The 14,088-nt window shown below is 52.7% G+C and overlaps 6 protein-coding genes across 6 annotated transcripts; 2 read left to right on the forward strand and 4 right to left on the reverse strand.

Annotated features, from left to right (window-relative positions):
- Positions 1–116: 116 nt before the first annotated feature.
- Positions 117–490, reverse strand: BXZ73DRAFT_80547 (uncharacterized protein; the record flags this gene model as incomplete). Its single annotated transcript, XM_048023307.1, has 2 exons — positions 117–271; positions 310–490. 2 exons carry the CDS (start codon positions 488–490, stop codon positions 117–119), a joined length of 336 nt encoding a protein of 111 aa, XP_047873948.1.
- Positions 491–1,977: 1,487 nt separating this feature from the next.
- Positions 1,978–2,351, forward strand: BXZ73DRAFT_80548 (uncharacterized protein; the record flags this gene model as incomplete). Its single annotated transcript, XM_048023308.1, has 2 exons — positions 1,978–2,158; positions 2,197–2,351. The coding sequence occupies 2 exons, from the start codon at positions 1,978–1,980 to the stop codon at positions 2,349–2,351; spliced, it is 336 nt and encodes a 111-aa protein (XP_047873949.1).
- Positions 2,352–4,167: 1,816 nt separating this feature from the next.
- On the reverse strand, positions 4,168–4,536 carry BXZ73DRAFT_22855 (uncharacterized protein; the record flags this gene model as incomplete). The annotated part of the gene is made up of 2 exons (XM_048017662.1): positions 4,168–4,338; positions 4,399–4,536. Coding segments are annotated over 2 exons (309 nt in total), but the record flags the coding sequence as incomplete, so codon positions are not given.
- A 132-nt stretch (positions 4,537–4,668) lies between these two features.
- BXZ73DRAFT_17213 (uncharacterized protein) lies at positions 4,669–4,827 on the reverse strand (the record flags this gene model as incomplete). Its single annotated transcript, XM_048017545.1, has 1 exon — positions 4,669–4,827. A coding segment is annotated over one exon (159 nt), but the record flags the coding sequence as incomplete, so codon positions are not given.
- A 25-nt stretch (positions 4,828–4,852) lies between these two features.
- On the reverse strand, positions 4,853–5,818 carry BXZ73DRAFT_52862 (uncharacterized protein; the record flags this gene model as incomplete). The annotated part of the gene is made up of 2 exons (XM_048020888.1): positions 4,853–5,167; positions 5,228–5,818. 2 exons carry the CDS (start codon positions 5,816–5,818, stop codon positions 4,853–4,855), a joined length of 906 nt encoding a protein of 301 aa, XP_047873952.1.
- Positions 5,819–12,419: 6,601 nt separating this feature from the next.
- BXZ73DRAFT_80551 (uncharacterized protein) lies at positions 12,420–13,126 on the forward strand (the record flags this gene model as incomplete). Its single annotated transcript, XM_048023309.1, has 4 exons — positions 12,420–12,501; positions 12,535–12,878; positions 12,908–12,997; positions 13,046–13,126. 4 exons carry the CDS (start codon positions 12,420–12,422, stop codon positions 13,124–13,126), a joined length of 597 nt encoding a protein of 198 aa, XP_047873953.1.
- Between the last annotated feature and the right edge of the window lie 962 nt (positions 13,127–14,088).

A 14,088-nucleotide genomic window follows, 5' to 3' on the forward strand; every position in this document is an offset into this window, starting at 1 on the left:
ACCACCTGTGCATATTACCACTCTCACTGCCGAGTTTTTGATTGCCTGTATTCATTACCGAGTTTTTTGCACCCATTGCCGAGTTTTTGATCACCGGTATCAATCAGCAGTCCTCATTACCGAGTTTTTGACTGCCTGAATCCATCACCGAGTTTTTGGTCACCTCCGGACTTCAATGCCGAGTTTTTGACCACCGGTATCCATTGCTTGTCCTCATTACCGAGTTTTTGGACACCTCCAGCCTTCAATGCCGAGTTTTTATTACTGAGGTCTGTAATCCCGGTGCTCACTGCCAGTGCTCTCGCTGACCTCTGGCCTTCAATGCCGAGGTTTGAATACCAAGATCGGTAATCCCGGTGCTCACTGTTGGTCCTCTGGCCTTCAATACCGAGTTTTTGTTACTGAGGTCGGCAATTGTGCTACCAGTGGTGCTCACTGTCTCAAACAGCGAGCTCACTGTCAGACACAGTGAGCTCAACATGTTGCCCATCTCTGTATCTGTCCCTCATTTTTTTGGAATGCACCTCTGCATCACATCTGAATGTATTGCAGCACCTTGCAGCATATTTATATGAGTTGGTCTGCCTGTACTGAACACCTTCTACCTGAGAAGTCACCCTTCACAGCAGCATGTGTAGATGTTATTTCACCTCGCTGTTTTTTGGATCAGGGAGGAGCATGCAAGAGCTGTGGGTGTGCAAATTTGGAGGGCAGTAGCTGCAAAAGTGAGGGAGTAGTGTGGTATGATATTTTAAAATGACATACCACACACAGAAATGGGATGGGAGTGTATCACATTCCGAACACCTGGATATATTCATAGACGATATTATGAATGCAATGCAGAAGAGAGCGCACACAAATCAGGATTTCCGGTGAAGATACAAGATATGTGTGGAAAGTGGAAGTTCTGAGAAAACACGACATGCATAAGTTTATGTGCAGACATGATATCAACATGCTGTTTGCTGCATCACAATTGGGTACTATTGGGGTGCTCAGATCGGAATTTTCAAGCTTATCGGTGATGCGATGTATATGGGGCATCATATGTCATTATTTCATGACATACAGTATCCTGACACAGCATATGCTCCGATTAGCATGCGAAAACATGGAATATAACAGGGTAGAGCATAGCTATCCAACGCAGAAGAGACCTTAAAAAACGGTTGAGAATTAGTGGAGATGTGCAAGGTGAGCCAGAAGTGTGGTTTATGCTGAATGTGCTCCAACCTCGCTTTCCACTCCAACCACACTTCTGGCTCACCTTGCACATCTCCACTGATTCTCAACCGTTTTTTAAGGTCTCTTCTGCGTTGGATAGCTATGCTCTACCCTGTTATATTCCATGTTTTCGCATGCTAATCGGAGCATATGCTGTGTCAGGATACTGTATGTCATGAAATAATGACATATGATGCCCCATATACATCGCATCACCGATAAGCTTGAAAATTCCGATCTGAGCACCCCAATAGTACCCAATTGTGATGCAGCAAACAGCATGTTGATATCATGTCTGCACATAAACTTATGCATGTCGTGTTTTCTCAGAACTTCCACTTTCCACACATATCTTGTATCTTCACCGGAAATCCTGATTTGTGTGCGCTCTCTTCTGCATTGCATTCATAATATCGTCTATGAATATATCCAGGTGTTCGGAATGTGATACACTCCCATCCCATTTCTGTGTGTGGTATGTCATTTTAAAATATCATACCACACTACTCCCTCACTTTTGCAGCTACTGCCCTCCAAATTTGCACACCCACAGCTCTTGCATGCTCCTCCCTGATCCAAAAAACAGCGAGGTGAAATAACATCTACACATGCTGCTGTGAAGGGTGACTTCTCAGGTAGAAGGTGTTCAGTACAGGCAGACCAACTCATATAAATATGCTGCAAGGTGCTGCAATACATTCAGATGTGATGCAGAGGTGCATTCCAAAAAAATGAGGGACAGATACAGAGATGGGCAACATGTTGAGCTCACTGTGTCTGACAGTGAGCTCGCTGTTTGAGACAGTGAGCACCACTGGTAGCACAATTGCCGACCTCAGTAACAAAAACTCGGTATTGAAGGCCAGAGGACCAACAGTGAGCACCGGGATTACCGATCTTGGTATTCAAACCTCGGCATTGAAGGCCAGAGGTCAGCGAGAGCACTGGCAGTGAGCACCGGGATTACAGACCTCAGTAATAAAAACTCGGCATTGAAGGCTGGAGGTGTCCAAAAACTCGGTAATGAGGACAAGCAATGGATACCGGTGGTCAAAAACTCGGCATTGAAGTCCGGAGGTGACCAAAAACTCGGTGATGGATTCAGGCAGTCAAAAACTCGGTAATGAGGACTGCTGATTGATACCGGTGATCAAAAACTCGGCAATGGGTGCAAAAAACTCGGTAATGAATACAGGCAATCAAAAACTCGGCAGTGAGAGTGGTAATATGCACAGGTGGTCAAAAACTCGGTTGTGAGAGTGGTAATACACACAGATGACCAAACACTCGGTAATGGAGGGACTGCCGGAATCTCGGTAATGGAAGGGCTGCCGGAATCTCGGTAATGAATGCACTGCCGGAAAAAGTGGGTTTTTACCGGAGGACACCTTGTATGACTGTCACAGACAGGGTACAAGCTCATACAAGTGTTCACACTGTTTGAACTCCGCTGCCCCAACCAGAGCATATAAGGCACTAAAATCAAGTGCGCTATTCTCGGCACACCCGTGCGCATCTACCGAACGCATTACCGAAAAAAACGAGGTTCACCGGGGGACAACTCGTACGACCGTCTCAGACGGAGTACAAGCTCGTACGAGCTTTTGTAGTGTTTCAATTCCGCCACCTTGACCATGCCACGCACAGCAATAAAACAAAGTGCGCTGTGTTCCAGTGATCTCCGGCAATGTATTGCATGCATTACCGGAAATTTTTGATACCCACCAGGAGCACCTCGTACGACCGTTCCAGACGGGGTACAGACTCGTACGAGTCTGCACACTGTTTCGACAATACCTCCTTAACTACACCAGGTACAGCAATGAAATTGAGTTCGCTATTCTCAGCGTATCCGTGCGCATCTACCGAAAGCATTACCAAAAAAAACGAGGTTCACCAGGGAACAACTCGTACGACCGTCTCACACAGGGTACAGGCTCGTACGAGCCTGCACACTGTTTCGACTCTCCCACCTTAACTACAGTGCGCAAAGCGACGAAATAAGGTTTGCTGCGTTCCGGTAACCTTCGGCAATGCACGCCATGCATTGCCGAGATTTCCGGGTGTCCGCTCTCCCGGAGGTACTCGTACGACCGTCTGAGACAGGGTACAGGCTCGTACGAGCCTGAGCACTGTTCTGACCCTCCCTCTGTAACCATGATATGCACGGCAATGGAATTTGATGTGTTACGTTCAGTACACTCGCGCGCATATGCCGAATCCGTTACCGCAATATTCCAGGTGCACACCGGAGGTGCCTCGTACGACCGTGACAGACGGCTACAGGCTCGTACGAGCCTGGGCAGCGTTTTTGTTACCCCAGGCCAACCATGGCACGCATCGCAACGAAATTGAGTGCGCTGCGTTCGGTACAGTAACGCGCATCTGCCGAATCCATTACCGCAATATTCCGGGTGCACACCGGAGGTGCCTCGTACGACCGTGACAGACGGCTACAGGCTCGTACGAGTCTGGGCAGTGTTTTCATTGCTCCGGGCCAACCACAGCACGCGCGGTGATAAAAACGACTGTTCCGAGCTCGTATGACCCAGGGGAACGTAGCGAACGCATTACCGAAACGTACGGTGCAGTAGGGCGCAATGTAGGCAGTGGGACGTGCCACTACCGGAACCAGCATTCCCTGCTATATTAGCCCGGTATTAGCTTCCCTGGGGCTGCGGGATGTTCTTGCGTGTATGTAGCACACTAGAGGACCTCAAAGCACGCACACGACAGCCAGAATGATACATTTGGCATTGTATATTACTTCTCCACCACTGCTCGTACGACCGTTACCGACGGCTACACTACCGGAGCTCGTACGACCGTTACTGACGGGCTACACGACCGGAGCTCGTACGAGCTCGTATGGCCGTTACCGACGGCAACATGACGGGGTCGTACCGCCGTTACCGACGGCTACAGAGGGGGAAGGGGGTCGGGTGTGCGCATCTCAACAGCTGTATCAACCAAGGTGAGTGTAGAGTTCCATCGAGTGCGGACGTCGATAGGGATGACCCGTGCTTTGAGCCCGAGTTGCGCTAACAGCTTGTTCCACGCAGGCATCAAGACGGTCGGGGACCCCTTGATCTTTACGGCAATGTTGCGAAGCTGTGGGCAAACAGGGTCGAGGTGAGTTTATGCTCTACAAATGATAGTTCGTACGCCAACCTTGGCTAGGGTCTGCCGGACAGGCGCGACATTCTGGAGGAACGCCTCCATCCCCTTCTCCGTCAACTTCCCCACGTCGTCCACCCAGTCATCCTCGTTCCCGCCATACAAGATCTCCGCATCCCCATCAAGACTGCGGTTCTCTTCGTTGAGCTCGACATCTCCCTCTGCCACCGAATCCTCGTCCTCGGATGCCAACACAGCAGCGATGTTATCACTGCTCTCCTCACCGTCGATCAGTGAGTCCGACTTCTTCGTGTTCTTCAGCCCGTTGAAGTGCTTCAAGAGCGCGAAGCTGACAAGCTGAATTACATGCCCAAAGCATCGAACGTGTCCGACACTAGCCAAGAAGTTGTCGAGCTCGACTTCAATCTGTGCCAGCATCTTGATGTTCGCCGAGGCGTTGTCGCACGCAACTCCGAGGATCTGTGAACACGGTATGTTAACATATGTTCTAGTCGTTGAGAGAGGACCCACTGCTCACCTTTTCGTCTATTCCAAACTCGCGTAGGATGCGGACAAACTCCCTAGCAAGTGTTGCACCGGTGTGACTCTGCCGCGGTCGCGCCGCAGTGACGATGATTAGCTGCGGGGACGGCGTGCCGCGTGACCGATAGTAAATGGTATGTACCTCTGCGATCTCTATGACGTCGAGCAACATGCTGATTGGCTTCGTCTTGTGGATGAAATAGACCACAACGGCCATGTACGGCCGCCCGTTCGGTGCCGTCCAGCAGTCTGTTGAGAAGCTAAGACGTCCAGGGTAGTTCTGGAAGGGGACAAGGTGAGCCTATATCCATGTGAATACTGCAGTCAAGTGATATGTTACCCGGAGTAGCTTCCGCACAGTCGCTCTCGATCCCGCAAATACGGCCTTGACGTCACGTGCCACGGTGCTTGCTGATGGAACTTGGTAGTTTGGACGACCGGTCTTCAACAGGGTGAGCAGATGGCGATCTTTGACGATGTTGTAAGGCCTTGACGACTCTGCGACCCAGCGCGCTATCAAAACACTACATGAAAAAAGCCAACAAGTTACTCCGCACCGAACTTCCATATTCGTGTGCTGCCGGTTGGAGTACGTCACCGGTCCCTTTGCACCGTCCGCGCGCTCGAATATGACACTGATGTCACCGCTCCGCGGCTTCGTCTTCAATAGCTTCTGGCGCGCATCGTCAACCGGGAGCTGTGCGGCGACGAGGTTGTCGACTGCTTCCTGCCCCCAGCACGAGATGGCGTGCTTCTTGAGCCCACTCGTAGACGACGAGTCACCCGTCTGAAGATAGCGACGCTTTTCCGACGTCTTGCAACCCTTTCCCTTCATGAGACACGTGAAGACGTAGCAACGCTTCCCCGGCAGTGAGTCGTCAATGCGGGGACGCTTCTCGAAGAAGGCGTAATACGGTGAGCTCCACTTCATCATTGCCTTGTCTGTGTGGCAGTTGTTAACCAAACTCGTCATATCAGTGCTGTGGCGTGGAGCTCACCAAGCGCTTTCTCGCCGCTAGGGTCATCATCGTCATCGTCGTCCGATACCTCCATCACGTCACATGCGCGTGTGGTTGGGTTCCCCGCGGCACGTGTGGTCGAGTTCGTCACGGCGCGTCCTCGTGCGGCCGAGTTGGTTGCAGCCTTGCGCGTGGCCGAATCGTCCGTCACAGCGCGCGTGGTTGAGCTCGTCATGGCGCGTGCTTGTGGGGCCGAGGCGGCTGCAGCACGCGCAGTCAAACTGTCCACCGCAGCGCGCGTGGTCGAGTTCATCGCGGCGCGTGCTTGTGGGGCCAAGTCGGTTGCAGCGCGCGTGGCCGAAGTGTCCACCGCAGCGCGCGTGGCCGCGGTGTCCGTCCCGGTGCGTGCGGCCGAGTCCTTCAAGTGCTTCGTCCTGACCTTTGCACGAGCTGCTGGGACACGTTTTCCACCCGCGATGCGAGCGGGGCCAATGCTCGGAATGAACACGGTGTTCGCAGGTAAGGCCTCAGTTGTGACAGATGTTCCCGACGACTCGTTGACGTTTTTTGTGGCCTTCTCATCCACTTCAGGCAAATAAGAAGGTTTTAACAGCGACGGTATAGCGAGATCCATACCTGTCTTAGGCTTCGAGCCTTCAGAGGTGAGCCCTGTTGACGCTTCTATTGCCTCGCCCTCTTTTGACTCTTTGAGGCGCTTTGAAGGAAGCCGGGCACGCTTCAGGCCATCGGGCAGGACCTCACCTGCTGGAGACGCTGCTCTTTTCTTACCCGATGGAGGATTACGAGTGGGAGAAGACATGGCAGGTTATGGAGAAGGCGACTCAGCAGTGGAGAATTGCGAGTAGAGTGAGATCGGGAGCCGGAGCAGAGTGTCATACACAGTGTCCAGTCGCCTCACACGCATCCAGCGTTCAGCCTCCCATCAGGAACCAGCGCATGCCGACAGAATACCCTGCCACTGGCGTTCATATCAATGACAACATACACCGCTACTGGCGTTCGGATAAGCTCATATGAGTGGGCGCTCTATACCTGCTACTACCGTCTATATGTACCACATAGCCACACATATGAGTGCCCTCACACCCTGCCACCTATACATATTATAAAAGTGGCTGCTTATATGAGTGCATTAGTGTCTTTCCCTCATATGAACTTTGTAGCGCCTTGCCACTCATATGAGCTCGTCCCCTCATATGAGCTCGGCGCTCGCCCCCCTCATATGAGCTCGCCCCCTCATATGAGCTCGCTCCCTCATATGAGCTCGCTCTCCTCATATGAGCTTGCCCCCTCATATGAGCTCATCGGCGTCTCACCCCTCATATGAGCTTATTAATATCCCACCCTTAATATGAATGCACCAGCATTACACAGCTCCCATTAGCACATCTGGGAACTGGCATACTCTATTGCATGCCTGTGTTTCTTTGCATGTATAGGTGCACCCATGCCAGAGCAATTCTTCAGCTTATCATATCACTGAGACACAGGAACTGTACTCTGAAAGGACAGGAAACTGCACCAGCTGTGCAACCGAAACAGACAGAATGGGTGCCCATTAGTTCCATTTTTATTCACACAATGCGCAAAGAGAGAGCAAGAAACCCATGATAGAAAGTGCAAGGCTCAAGCCAATCTCCGAAATCGGCAATTGACTCCCCCCGGGGGTCACCTCCGGGCCGGTAATTGACTCCCCCCGGGGGTCGATCTCCGAGTTTTTGATCACCTGTGTATCTCCGAGTTTTTGACCACCTGTGTACCTCCAACTTTTTGATTGCCTGTGTATATTGTCAGCCTTCATTACCAGACTGCCTGTATCTATTACCGAGTTTTTGGACATCTGTGTGTATTACTGCTTTCATTGCCGAGTTTTTGATTGCTGGTGCCTGTTACCGGTCCTCATTACCAACTTTTTGACTGCCTCAATCCATCACTGAGTCTTTGTTCGCCTCCAGCCTTTGACACCGAGTTTTTTATCACTGATATTGGTAATATTAGATGAGTTAGTATGCCTGTACTAAACACCCTCTCCCTAGGAAGTCACCCTTCACAGCTGCATGTGTTGATGGAAATTGACCAAGCTGTTTGCTGGATCAGGTAGTAGCATGCAAGAGCTGTGGGTGTGCAAATCTGGAGGGCAGTAGCTGCAAAAGTGAGGGAGTAATGGGGTATGATATTCTAAAATGACATACCAAACACAGACATGGGATGAGAGTGTATCACATCCCAGACACCTAGATATATTCACAGAGGATGATTTAAATGCAATGCAGAAGAGAGCGCACAGAAATCAGGATTTCTGATGAAGATACAAGATATGTGTGGAAAGTGGAAGTTCTGAGAAAACACAACATGCATAAGTTCATGTGCAGACATTATATCAACAGGCTATTTGCTGCATCACAATTGAGTACTATTGGGGTGCTCAGATCGGAATTTGCAAGCTTATCGGTGATGAGATGCATATGGGGCACCATATGTCATTATTTCATGACATACAGTATCCTGACACAGCATATGCTCCGATTAGAATGCAAAAACATGGAATAGAACGGGGTAGAACATAGCTATCCAACGCAGAAAAGACCTTGAAAAACGGTTGAGAATCAGTGGAGATGTGCAAGGTGAGCCAGAAGTGTGGTTTATGCTGAATGTACTCTGACCTCGCTTTTCACTACAACCACACTTCTGGCTCACCTTGCACATCTCCACTGATTCTCAACCGTTTTTCAAGGTCTTTTCTGCGTTGGATAGCTATGTTCTACCCCGTTCTATTCCATGTTTTTGCATTCTAATCGGAGCATATGCTGTGTCAGGATACTGTATGTCATGAAATAATGACATATGGTGCCCCATATGCATCTCATCACCGATAAGCTTGCAAATTCCGATCTGAGCACCCCAATAGTACTCAATTGTGATGCAGCAAATAGCCTGTTGATATAATGTCTGCACATGAACTTATGCATGTTGTGTTTTCTCAGAACTTCCACTTTCCACACATATCTTGTATCTTCATCAGAAATCCTGATTTCTGTGCGCTCTCTTCTGCATTGCATTTAAATCATCCTCTGTGAATATATCTAGGTGTCTGGGATGTGATACACTCTCATCCCATGTCTGTGTTTGGTATGTCATTTTAGAATATCATACCCCATTACTCCCTCACTTTTGCAGCTACTGCCCTCCAGATTTGCACACCCACAGCTCTTGCATGCTACTACCTGATCCAGCAAACAGCTTGGTCAATTTCCATCAACACATGCAGCTGTGAAGGGTGACTTCCTAGGGAGAGGGTGTTTAGTACAGGCATACTAACTCATCTAATATTACCAATATCAGTGATAAAAAACTCGGTGTCAAAGGCTGGAGGCGAACAAAGACTCAGTGATGGATTGAGGCAGTCAAAAAGTTGGTAATGAGGACCGGTAACAGGCACCAGCAATCAAAAACTCGGCAATGAAAGCAGTAATACACACAGATGTCCAAAAACTCGGTAATAGATACAGGCAGTCTGGTAATGAAGGCTGACAATATACACAGGCAATCAAAAAGTTGGAGGTACACAGGTGGTCAAAAACTCGGAGATACACAGGTGATCAAAAACTCGGAGATCGACCCCCGGGGGGAGTCAATTACCGGCCCGGAGGTGACCCCCGGGGGGAGTCAATTGCCGATTTCGGAGATTGGCTTGAGCCTTGCACTTTCTATCATGGGTTTCTTGCTCTCTCTTTGCGCATTGTGTGAATAAAAATGGAACTAATGGGCACCCATTCTGTCTGTTTCGGTTGCACAGCTGGTGCAGTTTCCTGTCCTTTCAGAGTACAGTTCCTGTGTCTCAGTGATATGATAAGCTGAAGAATTGCTCTGGCATGGGTGCACCTATACATGCAAAGAAACACAGGCATGCAATAGAGTATGCCAGTTCCCAGATGTGCTAATGGGAGCTGTGTAATGCTGGTGCATTCATATTAAGGGTGGGATATTAATAAGCTCATATGAGGGGTGAGACGCCGATGAGCTCATATGAGGGGGCAAGCTCATATGAGGAGAGCGAGCTCATATGAGGGGGGCGAGCGCCGAGCTCATATGAGGGGACGAGCTCATATGAGTGGCAAGGCGCTACAAAGTTCATATGAGGGAAAGACACTAATGCACTCATATAAGCAGCCACTTTTATAATATGTATAGGTGGCAGGGTGTGAGGGCACTCATATGTGTGGCTATGTGGTACATATAGACGGTAGTAGCAGGTATAGAGCGCCCACTCATATGAGCTTATCCGAACGCCAGTAGCGGTGTATGTTGTCATTGATATGAACGCCAGTGGCAGGGTATTCTGGCGCCACCCAGTGCAGGAACTGTATAGCTGGTGGCGTTCGGCCCGGCGCCTCAGCCTCGGGTGCTGCAGCCGCCCAACTGTGGCGTTCAGTAGCCCCACGGGTGCCAAGGGTACACGGGTCCTGTAGACCGCACCCGCACCCGCACCCGTAGCACCCGCACCCGTGAACCCGTGCGGGTCACCCGCACCCTTGGTGATCCCTAATCCTCACTTTGTCGTTCTCATCTTGTATACTGTACGCATGGTCTCTTCCATTCCCATTTTCCCGCTCTCACACCGCTCTTTCTATAGTACAATCCCGCGCTCCAGCTGCGCAGGTCATCGACACGCTCCACAAGCTGCGTGGCGAAATCGCTGGCAAGGTCGTGCGCATCGTAGTAGAGCTTGCGCTTCAAGTAACTGCGCACACGAGCGCACCCTCGGGTGCTGTGCACTGGGAGCCTGGACGGCACGTTGAGCCCTGGGGCAGCGTGTCGTGACGCCTATCGCCTGTTGCGTTCGCCCTCGGACTTTCCTCCTCCTCTCCAGGTCGCAAGTAGTAGATCGATTTTCAGACTAATACCAATATATTCTCCCCGTGAGATTACTTAATCGCGCTCGAAGTAGCCAGTATTAGTTTTTGCAAATGAGGGTTTTTTTGCAGTCGACTGTCCGTCTGCCCAACTGTGTGAGCTGTGCACCCCCGAACTGTCCATCTGCTCGACTGCTGAACTGTGGCTGCTGCGTGCGAAATGGACAGACGCGACAGCTGTGCCAGACGCGTGCAAAATTACTGATGCAGACTTCCTCTCCCCCACTCCACGGCTCTCCGTCCACCTTCCCGCCGAGCGCACCATCATCGTCACGCACTGCCCCCAATGGCGCGCCGTGCGCGCCCTCGTCAACGCCCTCCGCCTCCCAGCCGCCGGACACATACAGCCGCTCCCCGAGCCCTCTACCACCGTCTCAACACGCCTCCCGCGCCCACGCGTGTGAGCCTCGACGCCTTGCATGACGACCTCACTCTCCTCGTCACCTCCACCTCCGGCCGTGGCCGCCCGGGCTCGCCCTGTGCTGACACGTCTGCTGCGACCGTACACCCGACACGCACGCCTTCCCCGCGCGCTGGCCCGAGCGCGGGCTCCCCTCCGCGCTCGCGCTGCACCTCTGCCTCTAGACCGACGCCGAGCTCGCGTTCGCCACACTCCTCGAGCACAGCGCTCGAAGCCCTACGTGCTCTCTTCGTGACGACTCCTAGCGGGTACGGCCACCGTCGCATGCCTGCGCGCGGCGCGAGCCGAGCCGGGCGCGGAGGAGGCTGTCTGCCCGGCCCTCAGCATGCTCATGCTCGAGCTGTAGGTTCCGCCGCCAATGCCGGGGGCGCGCGCGGACGTCGTCGCGCTCGACGACTTCCCTCTCATCCTCCATGCCGGCTGTGGCGCCCGTTCTTCACAGTGCGCCGTTTTGGTACCACACGTACTGGTCCTCTCCCCTGGCCCCCACGGCCTCTCTCGATATCTTTCACGGTCCCTCGTGCGGCTCACCCCGACTCCACCTCCAGCGCGGTCGACGGCCGTTGAAACGTTGATATCCGGACGGACCAGGACCACTGCGTCACCCAGCGCGCAGTAGCGTTCGGCGACGAGGCTCTGACATCGGATCTCAAGATCTCATGGTGAGCATCGTCTATGTGCAATTCGCTCGAGGCTATCTCGAATCCTCTGGCTGGGTCGCCGGATTGGGTGATCTCTCTCCACACCCATCGCACGATTCCGGTATTTTCTACGCCCGTTTCCCTAATCAGTGACTTGACACAGATTCGAGCTGGGAAGCGGGGTGACGTCGGATCTGGACGCGTTGCAAGGCCTTCTCATCTATGCTCCAAGCTGAGCATATGCGGTTGAATAAGGATGCGGGAGGATGGATACGTGCTGACACCCAGTTTTCAGGCACGGCGCGTCTTCAGACGAGCTTCCTCGCATCTGGAAGGAGTGGACGAGCATGCTGCCGCAGACTGGAGATTACGCAGAGAGATGGCCCACGGAACCCAGGGCGCTTTCCCCATTTTCTACAACCCGATGCACGTTTGACCTTTCCTTGAAAGCGGTCATCGGCAACTCATCCTCTCTTCTGCAGAATCCCACCCAAGAATCCTTCCAAGTAGGCGGGATTCGTCCGCGGCGTTGGTCCTGTAACTGACGCACGATACTATTGATAGACCGGGACGGACAATGTGGTTGATGTTGGACATCGGGAGTTTGCCCGTGGACCGCCTCTCCGAGCCTGCGTTCTTCTTTGGAGGTGTTAGAGATGGTAAGTACTCCGACATACCCTCGTTCGATACAGTGCAGTCACCTATCTACAGACCGTCTCGTCTTCGGAGCGGCGTCCCGGCGACGACCAAAGAACAAGCCGACCGCTTCACCCTCCTCGAGATACACGACATCACCGTTGCGCGGGACCTCTGCCTGGTTATGCTTCTCGCCCAACTCAACACCACCTCAGACCCGACGGAGCGCCTCAATATCCAAGCTTCCCTGGTGTGCACGTACTCCAGTGTGATCATGCCTAGGGAATGGCAGGGGTCGCGTACGGGCAAACGGAGCATGCCCTTACCCGACCCGCGACGTACCCTGACCCTCGTCCGCGGGTACGGGTTTGGACGAGCACGGTACCTTTCATCATTGCTGGTGCGCAGTAGACGTGAGCGTTTCATCAGCACCGGGGGACAATGTCGTGCAACAGAAAAGGAGAGACGTACGACGAGCTGGGAGGTGTGAGCATCGGGTTCATAGCACTCACGTTGGAGGTAAGATGGAACATCACGCGCTCACTCACCGCGAATCCCGTTACATAGGCCCCAGCTCGTTCCCAGCGAAGCCAGTGGATGGCGCATGGCGCGCTCGCGCCGGCAGCCGCGTGCTCTCGATCTCCTTGAAGCGGACGTGCCCGTGTTAATAGAAGGTCAGGAGGCTGGGTATACTACTACGATGGTGAGAATACGCAGATGACAGCGACACAGATGGAGAACTGACCACAGCACGAGCACAGCGAGGTCATCCACTCTTGAGAATACGATTCTCAGTGCGCGCGTCCCTGAGTGCTGCTTGGGTTGTAAGTGAGTGCACTGGAACTTATTGGACTTGTCTCGTACTGACCATCATATCTCCGTATAACGGGCCTATCCACCGATACCCCCGCGGTGTCGCCGTACGGTGGAACGCACCTTCGACCAGGCTAACGCCCAAGCGATCATCTGCGCGTTCGGTCCTCGTCTTTGTACATTTCGTCTATTCCGCCTCGCGCACAAATCGGGATCCGCACGCGGATATATTAGGATTATCGGGTCAGCATAGCTCATGGACCTGTGAAGACGCAACGCATTCGAACGCACCGCGGCGTCCTCCACGCACCCTCGCGGTCTACACCGCGCGCACTCGATCACCACCACCCGCGGCGCGGCGCCCTCTCCCTCTCGCGATGGCACCCCGTAGCCGTCCTCGCACGTCCTCTCATCACTTGATTGCCTATCAAACACTCCGAAATATTCACCTTCTTTGTCCCCTCTTCATTTCTGTCCATCTCCACGCTCTCTTTCGCTTCTTCTGCAGTGTCTCCCGCCTCGCGGATTCATAATTGGCTTCGGTGCAGTCTCTTCCCCTTGATACGCCCTCGCGATGCGCGCGATTCCCCGGTCCTCGTCCACTTCGTGCGCCGCGCGTTCGGCCTCCATGCGGGGCGTCGTATCTTGCTTCTTTTTCACCTCCCCTAATGCCCCGAGCCTCGCGGATACGCGAGATCGCTCCCTCGCCCTCACCCCTGCCACCGACTCTACGCCAGGGTTGGCGCCGCATCAGTGTGCAACAGCATCGTCACGACCGTTCCATGCGCGATGCTAGC

The sequence above is a fragment of the Epithele typhae genome, assembly GCF_022376455.1.
Source record: "Epithele typhae strain CBS 203.58 chromosome Unknown BXZ73scaffold_62, whole genome shotgun sequence".
In the NCBI taxonomy this organism is placed as follows: Eukaryota; Fungi; Basidiomycota; class Agaricomycetes; order Polyporales; family Epitheliaceae; genus Epithele; species Epithele typhae.